A 25,049-nucleotide genomic window follows, 5' to 3' on the forward strand; every position below is an offset into this window, starting at 1 on the left:
CCTTCTCTTCTCAGACAAAACAGTCGTACTCCAGTATGTATCTGTCTTTAAATGTTCATTGGGTTTGGATACGGCACACGAGGATATATGCACAGACACATTATTTGATCACTCGTAAATATTATTTTAATACCTCCATATTCCCCTTTAAAGTTTCCTCATTTAGATTTCATTTTTCTGTGCTGAATGAAACTTGACATCAGGATGAGATCACCAGATTTCCCCATTTCATCTGAGCTCCAAAATGAGTAACTGATTTCAAAGGATAATTCCCCGGAGCAGCAAGGCCAATGAGTTCTTCAGATCAAAGGTCAGCAAAGCTCAAAGAGGATAATTTCTGGCATACAGTATTTAAACTCTCTCAAGGAGTGTACTGCAAGATGTATCCCCTCCTTCCCCAATAGTTGAACTCTTGTTTTTTGAGAAGACTAATTTGTCAGAGCACATTTTTTCCTCTGTTACATAAATTATACATTAAAGTGAAAGCTTCCTATCTGAACACACGAACTGTACATCCAGAAAGGTTATTAAACGTGCCAGTGGAAGGGCTGTTCCTGAAACCAGAAGGTAACTCAGTGCCATTCCTCTCTGAAGCACCGTGTGGACTGGGGAACTCTGGTGCTCTTTGCACATGCCGGCAGCTTTCAGTACAGTGCAAGAGCGCGGTGGTGGAAGGGAGAGAATGCTCTGTAAGACGCTTCGTTTTGACAGAAAAACCCAACAAAGAGCATTGGGGCAGGGAATAGTCACCTTGTGCAGGATCTGCTCCTCAGTGCTCTCAGCCTAATGTTGTTTGCCATGTCAATGTCATTTGGGATGCTGTCCCTTAACAGATACAAGACCACTGTAGAAGTCTTTTGACCATTATGCACCTTTATACATTTAAAAGTATGTGTGATAACAGGGGTGGATTTTTTTTTTCAATTGGTTGTCCAGTGTTCCAACAAAGCTAGGTGTCGTACCAGCCCAGCTTTCATTTATTTCACGTTCCCTAGAGCAAGATTGTGAGGGATTGCAAAAGCCCATCATACAAATGTTTCTATCAGCTTAGAACTGTTCATGTGAGAAACTGATCACTGGTACAAATAAGCCACTGAAAGTCTAGGGGCATATTTAATAATTATGAAGAACCACTGTCAATGTAACTGTCCTTGTTATGAAGGCCCATGTTACCTTTTCATTTCTGGTTGATTTTAGAAGGAAACAACAAGGCTGGACTAAGGTAGACAACCAAACATTGTCTTTTGTTTTACGGGGGTCTTTTTGTGGCCTTAGCTTTGAACTTCCAGGAGTATGGCATTGTATTTATGAACAAAGTGAGTATAAAGCAAATGGCCCTTCTTCAGATATACTTCAAAGTTTTGTATTGTAAGTAATATTTATTTTAGTATGTGCCTTCATTATAATAAACGCTATACAAAAACCCCTTAAGAAACAGTCCCTGCTCATCCTATTATAACACCAGGTTAAAAGGACAAGAGAAGAAACTGCTGTGAAGTGAGCTTTCTTCTTCCTTCAGCTGACCTTCCTGCATAGCTTATGTTTCATGTAGGGAATCCTAACATGGCTTGGAGTAGAAATTGAAGTGTATTGGTGTGTCGGTATGTATATAGTAAATGCCATGTCTGCTTGCATTTGTACAATGCAAATTACATGTGTGTGTTGGGAAGCTGGCGTTAGTATAGCATCAACACTGCAAGTAAGTATCAAAGTCAGGGAATTCCAAAGGTTAGGGTTTCTACGTGATTCCCCCTTTCTTTACTGCACATCCAGAATCTTTTATAGTATACCACAGTTTTGAAAACCAAAAAAAAAAAGTAATATAATAGTGTTAAATTTAAACAAAGAAATAAGACTAGAAAATGTGATAAATATTGCAGTGTGGCAATGTGAATGTTGTGGCAGCAATCTTAGCTTTGGAATTTCTGAGAGTATAAAGCTCTGGTAAGGGTAGGTTTTTGGGTTTTTTTTTTTTTTTTAAGCTAATTGTTCTATTTTAAATGTGAAAGAAAATGCTGGAAAATGGCTAATATAATATCTTAATTTCTAGCATGTTAGTGACTTCCTTTCCTGGGAGAATGCTTGGGAGGCACCTCAGTAGCGCCGAACACCAGGAGAGGCACAGAGTAAACGCAGTTTGAAATGGGTCATCCTGAACTGGAGGGGATCATGTCTCCTTTTTTGTAAGGAATCTGACACTACTGAACTGCCACTTACATGAGATCTTACTTACAAAGGCATCCCCAAGAAACGATTCCTACATAGCATTAGGATAAAGGCTTTGGGTAAATGCAAATGCTGCAGTGCAAGAGGAAAAATGCTGACTTTAAGACCCACATTCTCACAATATCTTCTATTTTTTGGGGAGTAGGCAGGATTACTGCTATGCCTAATGAAGTATGGGCATAACATTGTTGGCCGAGCTATGTGGATGTACAAAAAAATCATATCTAAAAAGTTTGAGGGTAGGGTTAAAAAAATCTGTGTATGTTTTCATAACGCTAATGAATATAGAATTAATTTTCTTTAGAGGTAGGATTTCATCATGTGCAAGGCTGAGTGCGTCTGCAGGAGTCAAAGGCACAGCTATTAAGTTCCTGGGCATTTGTCTTTTAATCCACATGAGAAGTATATATATCTTTCTGTTATATATCTGATATATGTTATGTTATGATACGTTGTGATATATGTCTGATGGATGTTAATATTGATGCTCTTTATGAGTGCTATTGAATTATGCAAGTGCATAATGTTTTAACTTGAAACTTAGGTGAAATATACTTTTTCATACATACTTGAAAAAATGCAGCTTAACCTTTTTGGGAGGTAGTGTTACCTTTTTGGAAGGTAGTAAGGTTTGTGAGGGAAATTGAAACAGAATGAGGACTTCATTTCAACTTTATTACTTCATTCACTGCTGGTGGATGCAATGTGTTTTTGCAGTATGTCACAAACTTTCAATATTTTGCAAATTATTCAACTTATTTACAGTAAAAGTTCTGCTGATTTGTATTCTCATAATACTGTGTTTGAACTTCCTGTGACTGTAGTGATGTTTGTAGGAGAGGCTGTGTACCAAAAGCTGTTGGTAGATTGTCTGCTGAAATTATCCCAGATGTGTAGTGAACACAAAAGCAAATCAAGTATAATGATCCTCTCATACAAGTTTGCTGAAATCAATTTTGCCCTAAATATAAAGACAGATTTGCAAATATAAGACTGCTTTGACATTTCCTTATAAGCATTTTTTCTTAAATGTATTTTTCGCAGTGGCTTTGCCTCCAGAGAAGACAGATGGAGTTTGCAGTGGAGATGAAAAGAAAGCAGAAAAAGAAAGTGACACACACACAGGTTCTAAGAAGCAACTGAAATTTGAAGTAAGTCCTCTATATTTTAAAGTTTCACTGTACTGACATAATTATGGTAGAAAAATAACCTGTGAACCAAATAGTGTCCTCTGATGCATGCGTATAGCTCCCAACGACTGTAATGGGTACAGAAAGAAGCAGAATTGTCACAAGGTAGTGTCTTACTATTGGTGCTCCTTATGAGGTGATTAGTGAGATTTATTTCCAGGTTTGGAGAGGATCAAATGATGATCATTCCTCTGTAGGATCTGAAATGTATAGTAAGAAGAGGCATTCGGTTTAACCCTTTATCTATGATCCTTTCATTAGTAATTTATTATGCCAGCTACCATGTTATCAAACCTTTAGATTGACTTTCACGGACTGTTGCACTTGGTTAAATCTGCCTAGTGTAAAAGATGTTTGTGAAAGCTTCCTTAACCATCGGTCTTCTGTGCCTGGGCCTCCAAAGTGAAATAACCCTGACCTGCTACATGGGAAATCCATCTGATCACACGGCAGGAGGAAAAGAATCCTGGAGGGCAATGACTCTGATGGTCTATTTACTTGTAGACTTACAAACATCATAAAACGGCCAGACATTGTGTGTAGTTGGCAAGTTTTGTTTATATAGGGAGTGATTTAATAAATACGAGTATTGAAACATGCTGTCATCCAGCTAGAGGGTTGTCTGTGTTCGTGAGGAGGAAGATACTCTGGTACTGGCAAGAAACAGCATGAATTTTCATCTCTCTGCACTCCAGCAGACATGGCAAACTTCTACCTTTCAGTGCTGTCAGCCTGTCACAGTAATGAGCTTTGTGTTCCTCAATTGTTATTTAAAAGACCATGCAGCCACCTTGCAGCATGGCTTGAGTGTTCATTTCCTTCTCTAGAGCAGATTCAGTAGCCTGGTATGATTTATTTTTTTACTGTTTTAAGGCTGATTAAAAGAAGGTAGCTTTCCCATAGGCAGTTCAGGTGTTGCTAGGTGCTTGTGTGCCTTCTTGGGGAAGGTGACTTTCCATGCCCTTTTTTTTTTTTTTTTTTTTTTCCCTCTGCACAGCGATAACTCTTTTTCTAGGCACATTTTTGTATTCTACCTTGAGTAGCAGACATTTGCAGACAGGAAAGGCATGATAAATTGCAATTAACAGTGCCTTGATATTTGAACGTTGGAGGACACCTGTCAACATGGTTGGTGCCAGAGTAGCTGGAACTCCACCGTACCAGCAAAGTCTGTGTTTGTTCCCAAGTAGTTCTTGGCATGCCATAAAGGTTAGCACTTGGTACTAGGCACCATGACTAATGCAGGGAAGGTTGCCATGGCTCTTAACTAAGCAGAGCACATCCTCACATAAAGATGTTATGTTAGGCAATGTGGGACAGGGAAGCATTAATATGTGGCAAGAAACCAAGTATTGATATTTCCCTTGATCTACAAATGAAAGTTTTCCAGCTATGTAAGCTAGGAGCGAAGAGATTGGTAAATGTTTCAAAGGTATAAAAGAATCAGAAACACAAGAGGCCTAAATCTGAGGTGGATATGATTTGGCTTTAAAAGGTGCCGGGAATGTTTATGTAATATGAAACTGTGTTTCCACAGTAGAGTGTGGGGCACTTGGCAGCTTTCAGCCAGGCTTGTTACAACTGAGAGAAGATTGCCTTTGAACTCAGCAGGGGACAGGGGGTACCGGTAACTGCTGTAGGGAATTGGTTTCAAGTCAGAAGATCAACCAGGTATTTTGAGCTCTATCATGCTGAAGCTATTTGGAGCTGTTTATTTTACTTGCATACAGTGGCTTTCATTTTAATTGCACTGTAACTTTTCTGTTTTGCCTTGTTGTGGCTCTGGATAATTCAGATTGCACAGGTCTTGAGAGAAAGCAAAATGATTTGCACTGAGGTGACTGGAGTCAGTCAAAGAGCATCCTTTGTTCTGGACTGAAGTCTTGGGTTTGGTTTGGGGATTTTTTTTCCCTTTAACAAATTGATTCTTTCAGACTTTCCACAGATCACACTCACTAACAGAAGTACAGTTAAAATAAGGACCAGGCACTACTCCCAGGGCAAGCTCCATTTCGGGAGCTTCAGTGGCATAATGCTGTACTGCACTAACTCTGACAACCTTTGGGTATCAAATATCTGTGTCAAGAACAGGTCTCACTGGTGGGGATTTGTGCCGTATGTCCACTTCGTATTAATGACTACTCCTGACACTGTGGTATACCGCCTCAGTCTGTAAGTCTATTTCTGTTATCTTTCTCTTCCTGAGCTAAGCAGAGGTTTTTTTCTCACTTTTGGTGGGAAATCTTATTATATTTCAAGAGCTTCAGGGAGTAGTTTTCTTGTACCTTTTTGTGTTTTCTACAATGAAGTAGAAAGCATCCTGCAGATTCCCTGAAGTCTAGCCCAAGGGAGTTAGGATTATCATGTGATTGTGACGAGACTCCTTCATTGTGGTGGGCAGAGGCCTCCATGGGACATATCCTGAAAGCTTCCTCCCACAAGGGATGGAGGAAGGAAGAAAGCAAGCAGCCTCCTTCTATGGAGAGTCTCCTCTGCAAACAGGCCTTTTGCTTTAGGTAATCAGCTGCTCTTTGCATGTTTCTTAGGAATTGCAATGTGATGTGTCTGTAGAGGAAGATAACAGGCAAGAATGGACCTTCACACTGTATGACTTTGATAACAACGGAAGAGTCACACGCGAGGTAAGCAAAGTACAGCTGCCCCTTTGTGTGCAGCGTTTGCTAACAAGAGAAGTGTTTTATAACAGGAACATTTTTTCTTCTATGAAATAGAGGTGTCCTGCCAACTTAAACAGCAGTTTCCATGGACCCTTCCCTCCTAGAAACAATCCCACCAGTAGTTCACTATTTTCAGATGTACTGTACCACTTTTTAAGCTGGTTGTTGTTTAATATCTGGGATTAGCCTTTAAAAAATAGTACTGGCATTTGAGGAGGAAAAATATCTGAAACAACTGAACAACTAAACACATTGTCAAAATAAACCCCTGCAAATGTATATTGTTCTGGCTTCTATCCTGCTTTTCAGAGTTAAGCTAACCAAATAGCAAGGTTGCTTTCTGACATTCTTTCCAGTAGGACTAACTATACTGTTCTGTTGTTTTCATGAATATTAGGCTGATCTCTGCTTTCTCCCTCCAAGTATAAATAACGTTGATACTTGCTGGAGGACCGTAGTGAATGGCTGTCAAAGCATACCCGTGTGTATTTTTTATTATCAGGATGTCTTCAAGCCATATTTCCGGTGCAAATAAGAAGCCAAATAAGAGGATGTATAGATTAGAATACAGTCCATTTTCAGAACTATTTCTATCCAAATTGAATGAAACTTCTTCTAGAAGAATGTCTTTTCCCGAGACTTACTGCAATGTGCTGTCATTGATTTTTTTTTTTTTTTTTTTTTTTTTTTTTTTTTTTGGTGAGGTGTGTTTACTGGCTCCCATGCCTTCAGATAATCAGCTGAAAATTGACAGGTTTTGTCTCTCTTGGCTCTCATGCTGGTGTCTGTGAAAATTACTAAGAACTGATTGAAAGAAATAGGGTAAATACTGAAAGGGTAGTGGCCTTAGACACCAAATGAGGGCAGAGTTTTTTCCTAGAAGACTGAAGCAAATCTCTTTTGACATTTATGAACAAATTGCCAAATGTGGTGGTGATTCAGGGTTTTTAACATGTATATGAACATTGTTACTAGGCTTTTTTTATTGTCTCTACTCTGGTAGTGCTTTGAATAGTCAGATGAAATCTGTGCCCCTCATGCAAGAGAATAAGCAGATGAAAAGTTATAGGCCAAGTCCAGAGTTTCAAATGGGAAGATGAGATATATAGAGAGAGGGCGAGATATATAAAGAGAGGGCAAGGAGAAGGGGGGTGGGGTGAGGAAGTAGTATTGTATTTGTTAATGTATGGGGAACAGAGATCAGAAAAATGAAATAACTTGCCTGAAGTCTCACAAGAACCTAGTGGCAGATTGAACCCAGATCTTCTGAGACCCAAGGCTAAGTCTTCATTACAAGATTATCGTGACTCTCAAAGAATAGGGGAAAAACACACAAAACCCAAACCCACACACATGGGCGTCCTTTACATTCAGGCATGGAATTCCCATTAATGTCAGTGGGAGTTCCATGTGCTGAACATAACAAGAATATGCTTTTAACTATGTATACAATAATTATTTGTGATTATGTGGTACACCAAAGAGCTTAATTTGACTGTACTTAGAGATATGTTACAGCCAAATTCTACCTCTCCCTGCTACAAGAGCAGACTGCAGCTTAACTGAAACCAAATCTGTGCAGGGATTGAAAATTATACTGCTCTGAGGTCTGGAGGTTGCTATATTCAGGCTTGAACCTGTGCCAAAAAAAATTCTTTTAACCAAGGGACCAAATAGGTTGATAATTTTCAGCTCTTTACATGTGACCAAAGATAGAAACAAATAGTATGCACCATTGCAGAGTTTCCCAGTTATGTTGCATACCTCTCTTGCAAGCTGTTCCAGTGCCATTTCTATAATCCATCTTGCTGGTTGTCTTCTGTTGAATCCAGATGCAATTTAAGAGTTGTTTGTGCAAGAATGACTAATGATAGCAGCTTATAGATAATCTTGGCCACAAAAGAGGAATTTCAGTCTTTTCATATGACATAGAATTTCTTGTTCTATTAGCCCCTGAGAGACTGGCAGTCAACATAGTGGGCCTGATACTGTCGTTTGTTAAGCAGCTCTGCTCCTGATCCAGCAAAGGACTTAACGATGGCAAACGTTAAACATGTGAATAGTTTCACTTAAAATGAATGGGACACATGCTTTGAGTTAAAAGTATGTGAAGCATATTGCTGGATCAGGGACAGAACGGACAGTCTGAGGAAGAGGGCTGATCTGTACCAGGGCCATTTAGTAAGCTGGTGAAAATGCTTTCAGAACCAGTCAGCTTTTCTAAACAAAGATCCAGTGTTCTGGTGAAAAAAGCTTAGTATGGACCTTTTCTCCTTCTTTGAAAATTTCACTTTAATGTTTCCTGGCTTTATAGCTGGATTTAACAGACAGATGAAATTTCTTAAGTCACATTTCTATCTGTAGACCTTGAGGTGCTTTACAAAAAGAAGTCAGCCTTATCATTCTTGTTTTTCATGTTGGAAAAGTGAGCCACTGGAAAAGGAAGTGACTTGCCTACCCACATCCATTTCATTTGATTCAAAGTCCCTGTGTTTAAAACATTGGACTTCATGTCCAGAGAGTTTCCAAAGGAATACACAGTGTTAAATTAAGTTTGTAAGAGACATGTAGGTGGGGTACAATTTTACAAGTGGACTAAATGTTTTTTTCATTAAAATGTTTGAAAATTGTAAATAAGATATGGATTTAGTTACTGGATAAAATTTCCCTTGGGTTTTACACAATGACAGATCACTGCAAGAGCACTCAAATTCCATCTTAGTGAAATTTCTTCTGGATCTTAACAACATCTTCAGAACTTTATACTGCTTTGATTTCCTCCTAGGGTCTGTATGACTTATTCCATAGTCCTTATAATTCGAAATTCAGATCTAGTCATGCTTCTTGAAGAGATACACCCATTATGAAAGCGTAATTATTGGGATGGAAAATTATAAAATTAGCATTACTGTACGTTATTAAACTACTGCTTTTTCTGTCATAGAAGACAACCATTTTCCAGTCCTTTTGGTGTAGTGGGAGATAACTTTTCCTGCTCTAATATGTATATTACAAAACTTGGCTAATAATGTTTCCTTCATTCCATAAGCCATAAGAGGACAATTCATTATGTACTGAAGGCCTTTTTAGAACTGACAGCTGCACTGTAATTATCTTCACACGGATATTTGTAATCGGACTTGAAACTTGGATAATTGAACTAATGTGTTTTGATCCATGAGGTTTTATATTGAGCGCTCTGAATGTAATTATACTTCATAAACACTAGCTTTTTTTTTTTCTTTTTTCTTTTTTTCAATCAGTTCTTTCTTGGAAAATTGAGTTTCTTTGGTGAGTGGCTGCACAGGAATATGCACACAAGAAAGTTGCTTGTCAGGAGTAAAAAGGAATTTCTTCTAGAGCAGTTGTTGAGTAGATAGCAAGTGAAGCTCCTTTCAGGTTCCAAATAAGAACGATTCAAAAACATATGTGATCAAACAAAGGTGATGTTGCAATAAAAACATCCTTCTGTATGTAAAAAAATCAGACTACAAACAAAATACAAATGAGACATTTGTACTTTTCTTTTTCTGAGGGAAAGGCAATGAACTGATATTGATGTTTCTCTTCGTGCATTTTTAATTCTAAAAACGTTCTTTGTATCTTACATTAAATACCCAATTTTTCCTCTTATATTTCCTTTCTTTTTTTTCTTTCCCTTTTTAGTTATTTTTGCTCATATCCTCTGTAATGAGTGAAAAGGTTTGAGGTTATTTCTGCATTCAGAACTCGGCACCAGATCTTTGACTTGGGGAAGGATACTGGCTTTTCTGGGGCTACCATTTATCAGCCTGACCCTTACCTTGAAATTTGCTGGTTTTCACTGTGTTTGTCAACGTTGTATTAACTCATGATATAGAAGGAGTAATGGAACCAACAGGTAGAGGAGTAGTGCCTGTCTGTATCAGAGGGGCCATCATTTCAGCCATTAGATTTGGTGGATTTGTGTCAGAGAGAAATATTAAGAGAAAATACGACTTTCTCTTTTGGTTTTGAGGAGAGCCAAAGACATCTCTCCCAGACAAGTGACAAAGAATCAAACTGAATGTTTTCTTTCAGTGTTATTAAAGTCATTGGGGTTTTGGGGGTGGGGGTGGTGTTCTTTTTTTTGTTTTTTTGGGGTTGTTTTTTTTTTTTTTGTGCAAATATCTTATTCTGTTAAATTAATTCTGAATGGGAAAGCCTCTTAGTTTCCTTTACAGAATCTCTAGTTTGCTAAGTAGTCCTATGATGATAAGCTACACTAAAACTGGAAAAATAGGGTCATCCCTGTACCACTAATGTTCCTTAGAAGTAAAAAAAATAATACTTGGAATAGGGACTTTCTCAGTCACATGAGTTCTGTAAGGAATGAAGAGTACTTCAGTGTAATTTGCTCTTGTTCTTTTTTGCAGACCCATTAGTTTCTCTGAATGTTCTAGATTCCTGCTAATCTCCTACTGGAGATCTGTAAAGTATTCTGCAGATACATGTGTGAGTGCAGCATACATGTGTGGCCTTAACTGTTTGCTTTTTAATATTTCTAATGCAAGTATTTCTGGCAATCTATTAAAGTTGCTCTTTTTAATATACTTTGTTGTATTAGCTGCTTGATAAAATAGGATGTGAAAAACATACAGATGAACACTGTTAAATCCTTCAGCCCTGGAAAAAACAACTGTAGTGTTCAATAAGCAAGACACAAATAAACCTGGGTATGGCATGTGCTGGCTGTTGGGATACTACCCAGTAAGCATTTGTTTTCCTCTTTGAGGAAAAATACCATAGTTTCAATTTTCTTACTTGATTAAACTAGCTATCCCAGCAGAAATTCTGCACACTAGAAGCCCTTCAGAAGTTAGATTCATGCAGCCTACTTCCCATCTAAATATAATGTTTGCTATAATGGAGAGAAATCTTTTTTTTTTTTTTTTAATTCTTATTTCTCTTTACCCATTTAATGTACTAGTTTAAAAATCCACAATGATTTTTAACTAGAAATGGTTTAAAAGTACATTTCAGCAAAAAAAAAAGGCAAATGATATTTTTTGAAAAATGGGAAACACTGAAAAATCTGTTCTTGTTTATTTTTCATGTAAAAAGGGAGGAAGTTTGAGAAATGTGAGATGAAACTTTTTGTGCGGGAAGTGCCAAGCAGTCTTAAGCAGAGTGGTTGCAAAAATCATGTGACTAGTAAAAATCATAATCCATTGTGCAGAAAAGTTAGATTCTTTGGTAGGTGGTCTCTGGGACATGCTGGTTGGTGTACCAGAAGAGAGGAAAATTTAACTAGCTTTTATTCTTGATCTTTGATGCTAAATTTCTTGAGGACAGAGAAATGCACAAGCTGGTGTGTAGAAGGTAAAGCTGTCTCAATGGGTTTAGGCAGTTCTTTAAGGAATTTAAATGCAGATAATGTTCAGTGGGACAGCTTTCAAGGGGAACATAAATTGCTTCAGTCTCCTGGCAGGCTACAGGAAGATGAAAATTCTTTTGGGGGTGAATATAGACATAACTATAAAATACAACTTTTCTAACATATATTTTAATGGTCTAGTGCTACTAATTTGACAAGAAGCCATTACCATATTAGCTGCCAAAAAAGAGCTGTGAGAAGGTAGTTTTAGTCACTTTTCAAAACTCATTGATGAGGACCATTCCTACTAGATCAGTGCCTCAGGAATTTGTATGTTATAATTGTGAAGCAGTAACTGGAAAGCAACAGGAGGTTCAAGCTGCCTTGTAGCTGGTACCTACTCAGCCAGGACCTTGGTAGATGACAGAGTAGCGAATGACCCAAGCAGACTTGTTTGACCAAATCAGAACTGTCAGTTTGCTAGAATTTCCAACCCCAAATTAGGCCCACAAGTAAGTGAATCCTGTAATAAAAATGTTGTTGTCAGTATTTAAATGATCAGCATAAGCATTAAGCGGTTACTTATGGATATCCCTAACCTCAATCTTGGTATACATCCAGTCTGATGACCACGTTCATTCAGTGCCAGAATGCACAGCAGTTCAGATCGTCATGGAGGAGGCTGGGTATTCAACATGTAATGAAACGCACAGGCAGCAGAGCATAAGGCCACAAGGTGTCCTAATACCTCTGTGCAGCTTCTCAAACTGCTTGGAGCCTGGACATTAATCTGGGTTAATTTGGGCCTGTTTGGCTTAGAGATGTAAATTGTCCTGATATGGTATGTGTGTGCACATATTTCTGACTTGCCAAGTATGTGTCACACAAATGCTGCATCTGGCCTTCCTCGACAGCGTTTGGGAGTACTTTTGAAACTGCTGAGTCAAGCGGCTTGTTGAGAAAGACCCTCAGAGAACACAAGGGGCAGATTATATGCTAGTTAGCCAGTTAGACCTCATCACTGGGGAAAAAATCGTGTAAAAGGACAGGGGGAGTAAAGACTTTTTGTCTTTGCCTGTTGAACTTAAAATAGACTAGATGATCAGCTTGTACAAACATCTGGCGTAGCTGAAAAAAGGAAGGGGGATAGATTATTTTGAATGAAAGAGTTGAGAATAACCTCTTGATAGTAGCCTTGTGTAGAAAGATGCCATGTTGGCTAACCAACACTTGTTAAGGAATGTATGGGAAAGGCTCCATTCACCAAAGTGCTGAGTGTATGAGGCCCTGTTAAGAATAAATAGGGTGCTTAAGTATTCTGCTGAAGGGGAAGGTTTGGCTTATCGAGGTGTAGGATTATAGCACAAGGGTCCTAGAACATAATTTATGGAAGGCATATAAAGCAACAGATACGTTTTGTTTGTCAGTCTGTTTATGTTCTTGCTTGGTTGGGTTTTTCTCATAGATGAAATAAAAATCCAGCCCTTCAAGCTGGCTGTCAGATATGACTGTGTCTATTTAGAGGTCTGGCTAGGTTTCAAATTAGAGGGGAAGTGTGAGAAGTGAGATGTGTTAAAGAGCTGTGAGGTGTCCACCAGATTGTCACTGAGCAATCTCTCCCTCGTTCAAGCTTTAGGCAGTGGTTCTTGTCAAAAGGATGGAAAGCAGCTACTGACGTGGTAGTAACAGCCCATATATAGACATTCTTGTGGCAATGGTAGAAAAAAATATTTCAGTGGGGAAGTAAAGAAGAGACTGCAAATTCTGCTCTCTTTTTATGAGTAAGTTGTCTTGAACTCACAAGTCTGGAGAAATTCCACTGAGTGCAGAAAAGTTAGAGAGGTACATGTTAAGACAAAGTCTGGACCCTCTAGGATTTAGTTATTCATTCTGCCTATTGAGCTGGAAAATCATCTACTGTAAAATCATTTGTCCTGGCCCTAAAGTCAGTATTTCCCTAAATTCTGTGTGAGTAGAAATTAGTGTTTCTGTGTCACCTTTAAAGCTGGTTAGATAATGAGGACTATGTAGTATATTGACTACTAAAATGCTGGGACCCATTAGGGCATACTAAACTTTGAGCTGCCATTGTTACAGGCACGACCCCTGGCCAAAGGAAAAATTGTAGAGGTTTTGAATTTTTATAGATCTGACTCTTAATCCTCAGAACCAGTTATACTTAACAAAGGATGACTTAGATACTTCCTTTGTGCTTGCAGGCATCTGAAAGAGCTTAGGTACTAGGATAGATTAAGGAATAGGAAGACCAGCATGGAGAAGTTCTCAGATATACATTGAATGGGATCTTTATAGCCTGCAATGATCAGTATGCTTTGGCCTTAGGTTGGTGCCCAGGATCAATTTGGGTGAAATCCCTTTGGGGAAAAACAGTGAGCCAAGAGCTCTCCTTTTCATCCTGGCAATTTAAGATAGTACCCTATTTGAGCCCGGCTGGATTAGATCAACCTGAGACACCTTTGAGCATCACCAACTACTGAACAGTGTTTCTCCTGTTTGAAACAATTGGCTTATTAAAATTGGCTAGTGTTCTTTCTGATATAGCCAGACATGTAAGCATTTGTTCACGTCCCATTGCCTTCAGAGATGTGTGAAGAATGTTCTGTAATAGGCCTGACTGGATAATCTCTGCTGTTCAAAAATGTAAGTTTAGGACTGGCTTGAATTTTGCAAAATAAGCTAGACCCCAGTACGCATATGGTAGAGTGATATTTAGGCATCATTTATTTCCAGACCTGAGGTTTACAGTTCTGCCACTTCTCTTACTGATTTTCCTCTATATAATCAACCACTTAACTGTCCCAAGAAAAAAACCCAAGAAGTAGTAAGACTGTAATGTCCAAGATTTTCTTCAATTGCTGTATTTGTTTTGGTCATATGAACTCAATTTTTAGTGCAGTATGAATGGTTATCCCTGGGTTCTGTTGAAACCAAAGAAAAGAAAAGGCAGAACACAGTTTTGCTGATTCACAGTTTGGGAAACCTGAATGCCTTATGCTTTTATTATTGTTTTGATCTGGTTTGCCCCATTTCATAAATCTTACGCCATTTGATGAAGAAGAATATGGATCTACTTGAATCGTTCCCTTCTGTGTGTGTGAGTTATATTACAGTCTACATTAGAAAAAATGGGGGTTAACAGAACAGAGAAATGGATCCTTTCTTGTAAGGTTCTGTGCAAGTTCAGCTCTCTTAAACTCAGTGACTTCTGAGGATATTTTAGCATTTAATAGTGCCAAGTCCAAAATAGTTATAAGTATCAAAGCTGAAGTTTCATACCATTTTCACAATAATGTGTCTTTTTTGTTTCAATTCAACTATAGGATATTACCAGCTTGCTTCATACCATCTATGAGGTAGTTGATGCATCAGTAAACCATTCTCCTAGTTCCAGCAAAACTCTGCGAGTGAAACTTACTGTGGCACCAGATGGCAGCCAGAAGAAAAAGAGTATTTTGTTAAATCATACTGGTAAGGATGGGCAATCAGCCATTGGAAAAAACACAAAAAACTTCAAGAATCCCTTAAAAATCCATCTTCGTATTTTGTTAATACAAATAAATATATACTTAAAGGCAAATAATTATGTGGGTATTTTAAACCCCATGAACCTGCTTTATGATCTTGGGTGCAAAATTGCCTACCCTCCTTTCAGTGTCTCTTAAGCAAATTAGGGTTCCCTCTCCTGATTGATTGTTTCTTTTTGGCAGCAGCAATAACCCATATGTTGTGTAATTGTCTTTGTGTACTGCAAAGCAGATTTAAGGCCTTTTCGACTTGTACCACTTTAATTCTGCTGGTATTACAGCGCTCAGTTTGTGTGGAAACAGGTGTAGTGGTATAAAATGTTTTTTGCAAGTGCAGAGCTATCACTGCTGCTGGATAAGAATAAACAATTAAGCACATGTAATCTTTATGAATCTATGCATAAAAATTGCACATCTTTCTGTACTGGCAGAATCTGCCATTATAAAATGACTCATACTGTGATGGCTTATTCACCTTATATTCACTCTAATAATAGTTGTATCAGCATAATTACTTCAGTAGGTAAAGTAGTACTAAATTAAAATACTTAAAACTATTTAAAGTAATACTTCAGTAGAAAATGTGGGCACCTTATCCAAAAGGAGAGCCTTGTTACCTCAGTTTTAATATATACATCCGCTCAGCCAAGTGCAGACATAAGCAAGTTTGCACTGTTGGGAGTGATGTGATGCATTAGTACAGCATCAAGCTCCAAACTGCTGAGCCCTCCTGAGGCACACGTATATCAGTGTGAATGTGGCTCCATTTAATCTGCCACATGGCTTGCGGCTTAACCCTGACTAATGTCCTACAGTCAAGGTTACGTCTGCCTAAAATCTATCATGTGGACAAAAGCACTTTTGAGAAGGTTACACAAAATGATACATTACATCTTGATCTACCAACAAGAAAAAATGTATTTGCAATGTAGCATGTTAGTTATGCTGGTCAGCAAGGACAGTCATGTGAGAATAATATACTTTCTCTTGTTGGCAGATTTGCAGAGTGCCAGGCATAGAGCTGAAAGCAAAGCTACTGAAGAAGTAAGAAGCTCTGAGAAGAAGCAGCGGGCTTCTCTCAGGTAAGGGGAAAGAACCCTGCCTCCTGACAGGTGCTGGGCACCTCTGAGGAAACTTCAACCACTGATTTTTTGCTTGCTTGCTTGCTTTATTTTTTTAAATTATTTTAAAATAGAGGAATTACAGGATTTTTCACTGTGGAACTGTCAGCAGATTCCATGGGTGGATACTTTGCATATGAAAACAAAAAACAAAAATGCAAGTCTGTAGCACCCGTTACTCAAATTTTCTTCTGTTGGCTCTTTGGAGGACATGCAGTGTCTCTTTAGATGCCATCTGCAAATATTGCGCCTGCTAGTGGAGTTTATAGCACAGCCTTTTGGCTAGAAGTGTCCTAAAACCTTTTCATCTTCAGAGGCCAGCTCCTGCCTTTCTCTGTCCTCCTTCCAGCCCATCTTTTTCACTGGTCAACCCAGCTCCAAGCTTTAAGTCAATCTTGTTTACCAGGTCATAACCAGACCTGCTTTTCCTTACCACCTTTCCTCCTAAAGGAAGCAGCTTTGAGCTGGCACTGGGTGTACAGTACCTAGCAGAAGGAGGAAAGAAGGGAGCTCGCAGCAGAGCAGCAGACAATCAGCTTTACAGCAAGTGGTCTACATAGGCTATGTCCCACAGAGTAAGTGACAAGCGAGAGCTTCCAGCGCGCTGCCTGCTCCATGCTCCATTTTGCTGAGGTGGTTTTGGCTTATAGCAACTGTGGGGTGGCTCAACTCCACTTTCAAAGTGTGTTTGTACATTTGGTAGGAGAAGTAAATTAATCTCTTTCTTACCTCACAGTGACTTAGTGGAGTGGCCATCTCTGCTGACTCCCACCTGCCAGAAACCATGCTTCCCCGAAAGCCACATCAGCTTTAGGTCAGCTTCTCCCTTACAGAATTAGTTATTAGGTAGTACCCATGCAGGAATTAGCCTGCTTGCTTAGAACCAATACATGTAATGTAATCTTGCAGGAAAATTGGGATAATTTAATTTATATATATATATTTTAATAAGTTTCAGAATACATTTTACCACTTGAAAAAATACCTGTCTGTTGTCTTTCAATGGAATCCAGCCTGTGTGACTCAGAAGGCATCCATTTCCAATAAAGCACAAGCACAGTGGTTTCTTTTATGAAGAGCTGCAGGTACACTTGCAGCCATCTACAGATTAGATAAAACAAGGTTTTTAGTTCTTCCCTAACAGAATGTACAATGTCATTTTGAATGCCAGTCCAGAACAGGCCTTTTTCCTCTGAAAATGTGTAATCATGTGTATCTACCCTGTTATCCTGAGTTCTACCTACCTGATAGATATTACCTGCACTGAACTTCAGAGTATGTGATAATCATTTGCAATGTATTTTTCAAGTATTAAAATTTTTTACAGCTAAGAAAAATGTTAATCTCTTGGTCACATATAGGTGCGCTATTCCTTTTCTGAATTTGATATTTTAATGGATAGAAAAACAAATCAAAAGCAGGTAATTTTGATGCATTTTAATGTAGATTAGTTGCTCCAAACAGGTCATCTTGGTGTATAGGTTTGATTCGTTTTAGGATTTTATGTTTCATGCTAAGGCAGAGGGAAGTGTTTGCTGAAATGTTACAGTAATGACATTGAATCATTAGTTGCATTTGTTTCTTCAGCTTCAAATTTTAAAAAAATAAAAATCCAGTTTTGGCTTTCCTTGGATTTAGGGATATTTGTCCAAATACATGTATTTAGTTTAATAAATTTATCAGGAGAAAGAGCATTCAGTTTTATTAGAAATGACAACAAAACTGTGCCTCCCTTCTTTGGATAGAATAAAAATGCTAGTGAGTTATCCCACTGAGTGAATCCCAGTACAATCAAATTTCAGATTAGAAAAAGACTAAAATGACTTCTAATCTTCTGTTAGCAACTCTGCAAAATCTTTTGTGAACTAAAGAACACTCCACATGAACTAAAGAATACTCTGAGGTTTTGCTTGCTAGCCTAGATGTGGTGTTCACATTCCCTCTGCCCATTAGCAAAGGTTTGCCCTCCATGAATTTAATGGACTGCTTTTGTTTGATAATCTATTGCAAAAATACCCTTTTAGTTTGAAGTCCCCCTCCCATCCACGTTAAAGTCCTGGTTTTGCAAATGTAGTGGTTTTATGAACAGCAGCCATTTCCGCTTAAACCGACAGCCATAGAGGCATCAAGTGTTGGGGTAGAATCTTGGCTCTGCTGCATTTGTCGTCATCCCTTTGGTTAGAGGCTTCCTAGACAGGACAAATCTGTATCTTGAGCTGAGCAGATCAGCATCAGACAACTGTCAGCATCTGACAGTTTTTGTTGCATCTGACAGTTTTTGTTGCATCTCGTTAAATGTGGACAGGACAAAGAATGTCCTGTTCACACTGTGTATGTTGCAGCGATGTTTGTGCACCCTGGTCAAATTGCTCACCCTCAGGAAAGCTCCCTGAGGCTCATCAGTATCTCACGATACGAATGCAGAGGCTTCCCCTTTGAAAGCGGCAATGAGGAGTTGTGAGAAGCACACACATTTCACAAATTCAGTCATTTAAGAATTCTAGGCAAGATGTGATTAATATTCAAGATAAAACGGATAGAAATATTTTTATCCCGAAGGTGGGAGATAGATTTTTCATCTGCTGGAAGCTACAGGCAGGAGTTTTCACCTGTAGGGCTAATACAAGTATATAGATGAAGTAACTGGATTCATAGCTAGCTTGCCTGGTATGTGTGGTATAAAACTGATGGTGGAAGAACACTAGCAGGCAACTTTGTGGGTTGGATATCCTCATGCCATTCTAGTTTGTATTTTGTTTAGTGCAAAAGGGAAAGTATCATGCACACCAGCCTCTAAAACATCTTCCTTTTACCCACAGATACACATTCTCACCCTTTCTTTCCTGCTTAAGTGATTTCTCCCTGACTGGCTTACACTCTATGTTATCAGTGAGCCTAGCTTTCAGGAAATGTCCTTGCATTTTTCTCCCCTGTGCTCTGTCACTGCTCTATTCCCCTTACCTACTATATTGCTGTGTGCTTATTACCATCAGGATGACACTCCAGCGTGGGAATTTTAGAAAGGGCTTTCATACACTCCACAAACACTTAAGCAGATGCCTTTTTTAATTAAAAACAAAACAAAACCAAAACCCAGTAACAACACTGTCTATTTTTACACACTGTGCTTGATGCATGGTTGATGCATGCCTGTGTCTTCCCATGTGTATGCAGGAGAGCATTGTGGGGCTGGATGCCAGATGCTTCAGTTCTCAGAAGTACTTCAAGTTCTCTTTGACAGTGGAGCACATCTCTCATCAGTATATAATTACTTCACTGTGTATGTTTGCATGAATATTGTTGAACGTCATCTTGCATGTAAGAAAGCTATTAGAATGCAGGGCTGTGGCAGTACTGGTGTAGTTTTTCTTCACTGTCTTGATGAGAGATGGAATTTATTACAGTAACAAAAAACCAGGTTCCCTGTTAACTTAGTTTTCAACAGACAGTGCTGTATACAGTGTTGCTTAATTGTGTTGGATCAAATCCAATCATGTTTTTTCTGGGTTAACTGTGCATTGTCTTCAGCACATGTGTGCAAGTCCCAATGGTTTCTGTAGGCAATTCATGCCTGGCAACTTCAGTTAGCCAGGTTCTAGCCCCAGAGATCTTTTTATGTTGACCTGCTAAAGTGTAACAACCTGTAAAGGTGTGTCTGAGGCAGGAAAGGTACCGAGTTGGCTATGTATCCCAAAAAATAAAGAATATCTGGACATTCCCTCTTTTTTGACAGTACCCCATGTCACTTCTGGAGTTCAAAGCTGACTCAGAGTCTTTAAAGCTTACCTGCTTTCCAGGCAGACTCTCCTCCATTCAGGAGACTCTACCTCTATCAAAGTAGAGCAAAAATGATCTTCCAGGTAGGTCAAGTCTTGTGACTTTTATCAAAGAAACTGTAGACCCGTGTCTGACAGAGACATGGGGGACTCAGTTCTGTAATGTCCCTGAATAGTACTACGCTAGACCAGGAAGGCAGTTTGTGCCAAAGCTCAATGGGATCAGCAGCCTCTGGAAACCTGGAAATGTGTTAACAGACTAAAAGTGAAGTACTGGGCAGCATACAGTAGAGTCCATATTTAGCAACTGGTGTAGGATACAAGGCCAAATTCTGGTCTTAGGTTGACGTAAGTGCAATCACACAGAGAAAGAGCAAAGCCTATCTTGTGGTCTTGGAGACTCAATGACAGGCAGTCACTTAATCAAGAGCTTTCTGCTTATCCTGTTTGTTATATTGAAAATATTGTTCATATCTGCAGACATCCATTTAAATTGCTGCATTAAATTGTTCGGCATTATGGGCTACAATACTGTAAACCTCTGCCTGATTTTTTTCTGCCTCATAAATGAATGGTATTTCAGATATTCATTCTCAGGAAATAGTTCTGCTATAAATAAAATTGCAAAGCTGAGCAGGAAAAGGAGTTGAGTGGCTGATCTGACCTTATTAGTTGTATTTTGGAAAGCAGTGGTTATCTCTGGGTGTCCTACCAACACCTCTTCTCAGGCTCTCTCTAGTTACTACACCTGTGCTGTTGCCTGTCTTTCTGAAGCAGATACACATGAATGTTTATCTGACACAAGGCGTACCCCAGCACTTCCTGACAGCGGTGGGACCAGTCATGAATCAAACAGCAGGTTTTCTTTGGCACATCCAAATTAGAGAATCAGTTGAATGGTTTGGCCCTAAGACAGAATGTAACAAACCCTAGGAGCATTTTTATTTGTTTTTGCATGTGTGATGCAATTTGAAAACCTCCTTTGCTTTACAACATCAGGGTCGATTTATATGAGGGGAAAGAACAGTCAGTTCAGGCCTATCGGCTTAGCAAATCCGGTCATCCAGAATTTCAAGCGTTTGTTGTTTCTTTGTGAGCAACGCCTGTCACTTCAAAGGGGCCATTAGTTGTTGGTTTGCAGATGGTGATAACAACTTTAAAGAAGTTCTGCTGAATTGTAATTTTGCTTCCTGCTGACAGATATCACCAGAGTGAGAACAATCCAGAGCAAAGTGAGTGCTATCGTCATTGTGTTGATGAGAACATTGAAAGGAGAAACCACTATTTGGATCTCGCAGGAATAGAAAACTACACATCAAAGTTTGGGCCAGGTAATTTGGTAATTTATGTTGCAACTTTTTCATCTTTTCTTTCTTCAGTTGCATGTTCCACATCAGGGACAGTGAATTGTGAACCTGTGTGACTTGTCTGTAGTGACTTACTGGAAGGAATAGGACTGTGTGAATACTGCAAGATAATTACTGGTGAAGGTGGTATCACAACGGAGTGGCTAATGTGCTGCAAGCCTGCTTTGAAGTACTTGTTTGTGTAGCGAAACTTGGAGGTGAGCCTAGGAGAACAATCTTTATATCTAAATTATTAAGTTTAATCTATGGGTGAGGCGAGGACTGATTTTTGGATGTTGGAGCTCATTCCCAAGATGATACCAGCACATTTTGTACTCACTACTGACCCAAAAATGAGAGAATGTGGGTTCATACCTGGAATTTTGGCTTCTGTCCCCAGATTAAAGGGATTTGGATTTCCTCCCTTTCTCTGTCCTCTGCCAAGATTTTACTATTCCACTCAGTTATTTTGGTGAATTTCAGATAGATGATGACCAAGAGAAGGTAATGTAAAGACTTTTATACGCATGTGCGCACACACACACTCACCACTCTCTTATATAGATACGTATGTATATTTGTGTGTGTATTATTTACTAGTCAGAATTACTAAATGTAATTAAACTAGACAGCTATAATTGCATTCACTTCCTTAGGAAAAATTCACTCTGCCTATCAATGCTATCCCTGCCAACTGCATTGCTACTAATTAAAACTCTGAAATACTAGATGACTAACTCAGTTTATTATTTCCTAGGATCTCCTCCAGCAGCTCAAAAACATGACCCACCAAGCAGAGTTGTGAATCAGACTAGATCCCGTTCTCATGAACCTGAAACCTTCCATGCTCACCATAGGAAATCTCAAGTGGTGGATCCAAGCCACATCAATATGGCTGAGAGTTCATATGCCAAGATTGCAGAAATCCAACAGAGGCTTCGGAACCAGGACTCAAACAAGCACTTTGTGAGGTCTCCCAAGGCCCAGGGCAAAAACGTTGCCCCTGTGCATCCTGGAAGGGCAGTAAGAAATAAACCTTTTCAAGGGGCGCCCATGCCAATGGCTTCCCCAAGTGCACGAGTGGGCCAGAATCTTCCTTACCTCCCCTTGCAACCTCAACAGGTTCACAAGAAGCATAAGCAGAGGGCAAAGGAGAATCACCAAATGTGCAAAACCTTCCAGTCTCCAGGGACAGTTGTGGAAAAGGAACATGTGAGAGACCTGCCCACAGTCATTTTATATGAAGGCCAAGTCGGACAAATGATACAAAGACATGAACACCACCACCACCACGAGCACCACCACCACTACCATCACTTCTACCAGACATAGAAGAGATCCCACCAACATCCTCCAAGAATCATCCCATATGAAGGAAATGTGTTCTTGTGATACCAGAACTAAGGCGTTACTATGATTAATATTATTGTTACTCCATTAATATTCAGCTAGCATATATTTTAGAGGTTATATGGAACTCTTGAAACTTACCCTATTTATATGTTGTGAAACTGCATAGCTTACTTAAACACCTTGTGGTTTGGTTTTGTTTTGGTTGGGTGTTTTTTTTTTTGGTTTTTTTTTTAAGTGGCTTGTAAAACAGCAGCCAGCCATAGCTTTTTGAGCTGTGATTTAATACAGGTCGTCAACGCACTTCTTTACAAGTACTACTTCCATTGTAGTAGGAGAGATACTTCAAACACTATTGCAGCTTACCAGTCTGCTCTATGTCGGCTGATCGCACACAAGCCTTTTATCAGGGGAGCAATGTTCGAAGGGTTGGACTCCAGAGATACTCAGAATAACAGAAAATACAAACAGCTGCTACCTCTAGTATTATTCAGATTTTATTTTCTTTTTATTGATTGTAATGTGCTACAGGGGGGATTTTAATATACTGCATTCATGTAGCCTGTTTGTGTTCACATCCTTTCAAATTATCTTAATTACAAGGAAATACTAGCTATACTTGTCAACAGAGCTACATTTGTATGACTTACACTTTATTTTCTTGGAGATTCTTCACTGACACAAGTACAGTCTGTTATATACTGGGTAATATTTAAATATACTTCTTTTATTTTTGGTTTTTCTCTTGCTTACTCTCCATTCTGTTTGGGGTAACCATTTGAAAAGAGGAGGATGTGAAATGGGGTTTTCAAAAGCATCACTAGACTTTAGTGCTTGGGCCATAAGTATCATTCATGGGGGGTTGAGAAGGAGAGGGGTTGTTTGGGGTTTTGTTTTGTTTAAATCCACAGTTCTTTGTTTTGAGAAAGAATTGAGGAAAATATACTTTCTCACTTTAAATGTTGGCAAATATATATAAAATATAAATATAAATATATATATATAAATATGCACACTCTCAGGTACATTTTGTTGTGTTTTAGAAATCTGTGGTTTGAATATTAACATTATAGTTTTCTTTTTTCCACAACAGTGACTTTTTAGAAACATATGCCATGGCATTTTCTTAGGTGCCTCCAATTTAAATTTCCCCAGCACCTACCAATTTGTGCTTCTCCCATTTTAGAGACAATTCAACATGTAAAAAAAAAATCGCTCACAATCATTCTGGCCACTTCTACTTTTTCTGTATCAAAGGGCTTCCATTCCATGAAGGAGAATGAGACCATACTCACAAGACCTTACTGGCTGCTGAGAAATTTGAAGGTCAAAAGCAAATTGGAAAAGTGAAAAGAAGGGTCAGTACATTCAAGCTTTACTTTCTGTGGGGCCCAGATTTATAATACATTCAGCTGGGTTTTGTACAGATCACCATTTTGCAGGTAGAAAGTGACTGAAAAACACCTATGTTGCTTTTGGAACTTTAAAGTAGAGAACTCCTCACATAAAAACATAATTGTTCTATAAACATATTTGCTTTTGGGTTTAATTATTTTAAATGTTGTGGTATTTTGTCTATAGTATATATTGTAAAATGTAACTATCCCACATTGTTATAAGCCCTTTATGATTAGGGTATTTTTTTTTTCTGACTAGAGTTTTGATCAGTCCAAAATGGGGTATTACCTTACTGCTGACCAGTTTTAGAGGGATGTTGTCCTTTCTAAGAACATGGAGACATCAACTTTTAAAGAAAAGTGGAAAGCCTTGCCTTCTTCTGGAATTGGAATAGAATCACTGCTTCATGGTAATTAGGTCCATCTCTTGTCTCCCTGGATCAGCAGTTGTTTAGACTTATTGTCCTCTTTAAAAAATATGGTTTATTTTATTTTATTTGTTTTAGCTGTCAACAGCGTGTTCTGTTAAATCTAACAAAATGTTTTTAAAATGTGTTTGATCTGTGTGACAACTGTACTGTTCTGTTTATTTTTAAAATTCCTAAAGTCCAAAAATATTTATATGCAGAATTTTCTGTATTGAAAATATGAAAAGGCCACAAATTTGGTTAGTTACCACTGAGTTGTTCTAGTCTAAGCCTTTTTTGCTGCTTGTGTATCATTCTTTTTCAATGTATATATAATTATGGACTGCAAAAAAAAAAAGGCATTTTATGTCTAGTAGAAGGAATAAGCTTATTTATATTACAGTGTTAACAAAGTCTGATGTATTCAAGTGACTTACGTTATACCGCATGCAAACACACAAGTGTACATTCCATCTAAGAAGGGATGCCATGCTGTTTGTTTTGAAGATGTAATTAAAGCTGTTCTCTTTTCAGTAGAGCATATGCCAGAAAGACTGGGAGGTGGGAATTGTTTCTTAGTTGATTTTATTAATGCAGATTGTTGCTGAAAACCAGAAAATGTTCTGGAAAACTAGAGTGCTTTCAGAACTGTGGGTCTTTCTAAGAAAGGGCAGCAAA

General features: G+C 38.6%; 1 protein-coding gene across 1 annotated transcript in view; it reads left to right on the forward strand.

The window, feature by feature from the left end:
- Nucleotides 1–23,310, forward strand: part of NKD1 (NKD inhibitor of WNT signaling pathway 1) — a 109,729-nt gene extending 86,419 nt beyond the window's left edge. Inside the window, exons 5-10 of the mRNA XM_050904074.1 lie at nucleotides 3,271–3,377; nucleotides 5,963–6,058; nucleotides 14,771–14,918; nucleotides 15,972–16,056; nucleotides 21,072–21,202; nucleotides 21,975–23,310. Of these exons, the coding sequence (XP_050760031.1) occupies nucleotides 3,271–3,377; nucleotides 5,963–6,058; nucleotides 14,771–14,918; nucleotides 15,972–16,056; nucleotides 21,072–21,202; nucleotides 21,975–22,549 (1,142 nt within the window). The 3' untranslated portion in view covers nucleotides 22,550–23,310. The remainder of the gene's footprint in view (nucleotides 1–3,270; nucleotides 3,378–5,962; nucleotides 6,059–14,770; nucleotides 14,919–15,971; nucleotides 16,057–21,071; nucleotides 21,203–21,974) is intronic.
- Nucleotides 23,311–25,049: the final 1,739 nt, after the last annotated feature.

The sequence above is a fragment of the Gymnogyps californianus genome, chromosome 12 (genome assembly GCF_018139145.2).
Source record: "Gymnogyps californianus isolate 813 chromosome 12, ASM1813914v2, whole genome shotgun sequence".
NCBI classification, from domain to species: domain Eukaryota; kingdom Metazoa; phylum Chordata; class Aves; order Accipitriformes; family Cathartidae; genus Gymnogyps; species Gymnogyps californianus.